The sequence below is a fragment of the Myotis lucifugus genome, unplaced genomic scaffold (genome assembly GCF_000147115.1).
Source record: "Myotis lucifugus unplaced genomic scaffold, Myoluc2.0 scaffold_409, whole genome shotgun sequence".
NCBI lineage: Eukaryota > Metazoa > Chordata > Mammalia > Chiroptera > Vespertilionidae > Myotis > Myotis lucifugus.
In genome coordinates, this window is record NW_005871457.1 from 263,990 (window position 1) to 265,842 (window position 1,853).

The window sequence follows — 1,853 nt, forward strand, 5'->3', positions numbered from 1 at the left end:
GGGCCAGGACGCGAGGGAGGGCGGGGCGCGCGGGGCCTCGCGCTGGCCGCACCTTGGGGAGCCCGGACGCGTTGCAGCGCCGGGTGGGGCGGCGGCCGCCTGGGGCTGGGCGGGGGCGTGTGCCCCGCGGCACCCTCCGCAGCTTTGTCTCTCGCCCCCGCAGCGGCACCGCCCGGGCTGGGGGCGCGGAGCTGTTTCAAGCAGTGACGTCACCAGCCGTGAAGCGTTGAACCATTGTGCGGGAGAGGATGGCGGAAACGCGCCACGCAGGCGACAGTGCGGGCCTAGGCGGGGCTGTGGGAAACCGCGCTGCGGGCGGGGCGGTGCCTGGGGAGCGGGGCGTGCGGAGCGCCTTTCGCCGCCCCTGGGGCTCCTGCCGTCGCGCCCCGAGGGCTGCGGGAGGTCGCTGGCTGGTCCTGGCACCGGGTCGTCGCCACGCGTGGACCGCGAGGGTCGGAGAGACTGGGGGCTCTGCGCCTTCTGCTTCCTCCCCGCACGGAGTCACGTCTGTGACTCCAGATTGTCCGAGGCCCCGGGAGAGCTGCCTCCTTTCGGTGTGCCTGCGGGAACATGAGCGGGACCGGAGAGGGAACCTGAGCGGGACCGGAGGGGGGACCTGAGCGGGACCGGAGGGGGAACCTGAGCGGGACCGGAGGGGGGATCTGAGCGGGACCGGAGGGGGGAACATGAGCGGGACCGGAGGGGGGAACCTGAGCGGGACCGGAGGTTTGACGCCTGGAAGTTACTTGCAGCTGAAAAGAGTGGGTGCTACCCTGGGAAGACAGCCTCCTGTTTGCGGGGGACCTTACAGATGCTTCCTCTCATCCTCCCCCCCACTAGCTTTGAGGCATGAAGGTATGACTTATGTCCCCCAGACCTGGAACAGGCTTTACACTCATGGGCCCCCCAAGTTCTGCTCGACAGGGCCGGGGGGAAGGCTCTGAACGTTGCCCAAAACGCACCCGCAGGGAGCGCTCCCCATGGCTTTGCCAGCTCAGAAGAGCCGGCCCTGGTCTCAGCCCACCAGAGAGCTGGATGGAGTCGGTGCCCCTCCTCCCGCTGTGACTAGCCCCTTTGGCTCCCGCCTCTGGAATTAACGTCTAATTAATCAGTGACCAAAGAGCATGAACTTTATATCAAGAACCTTTCTAAGAGTCAGGGTTTTCTGTGGAAAGGGCTTGCCAGCCACGCCCAGTCATCAGAATGTTGGCGTGAAAGCAGAATTTTCTGAGCGTCCTGTTGACATCTCTCCCTAGAGCGGAGAGCGCTGTGTGCAGTGTCCTGCATGTGTGGAGTGCAGTGCGTGTGTGGAGTGTCGTGTATGTGTGGAGTGTGTTGCGTGTGCGGAGTGCGGTGCGTGTGTGGGGTGGAGTGCGTGTGTGGGGTGGAGTGCGTGTGTGGAGTGCCGTGCGTGTGTGACGTGTGAGTGCCGGCTCCTGTGCACGTGTCCGCACGCCTGTCTCTGTGTTTCCCGGGGCTGAGAAGCCATCGTGTCGCCCGCCTTTAGGTCGACATCATGGACATCTGCGAGTCCATCCTGGAGAGGAAGCGGCATGACAGCGAGCGGTCTGCGTGCAGCCTCTTGGAGCTGAATGACATCGAAGCTGTCGAGGCTCTTGTGTGCATGAGCTCCTGGGGTCAGAGGCCCCGGGCAGGCGACCTGTGGAAGATGAGACCCCTCACGCCTGTGTCTGACTCTGGGGATGTCGCCGCCCCTCTGCTGGTGGACGAGGCCACACCCGAGCTGCCCAAGGACCTCCATTCCTTGTCGACGCTGGTAAGAGGCGGGGGGAGGAGAGGTGTGTGCAGTGGCCAGCGCGCCTGGAATATATGTGCTGAGGACGGTGGCAGGT

General features: G+C 65.4%; 1 protein-coding gene across 3 annotated transcripts in view; it reads left to right on the forward strand.

Moving 5' to 3' along the window:
• The first annotated feature begins 356 nt into the window (after window positions 1-356).
• The window catches only part of KLF11 (Kruppel like factor 11), an 8,706-nt gene continuing 7,209 nt past the window's right edge, over window positions 357-1,853 (forward strand). Inside the window, exons 1-3 of one of the 3 annotated variants that reach the window (XM_023743717.1) lie at window positions 357-554; window positions 753-855; window positions 1,508-1,777. In XM_023743717.1, the coding sequence (XP_023599485.1) occupies window positions 850-855; window positions 1,508-1,777 (276 nt within the window). In that variant the 5' untranslated portion in view covers window positions 357-554; window positions 753-849. Of the gene's footprint in view, window positions 555-686; window positions 856-1,507; window positions 1,778-1,853 lie in introns of those variants that run through there. The other 2 variants (XM_023743718.1, XM_014467692.2) reach the window with 2 other exon arrangements.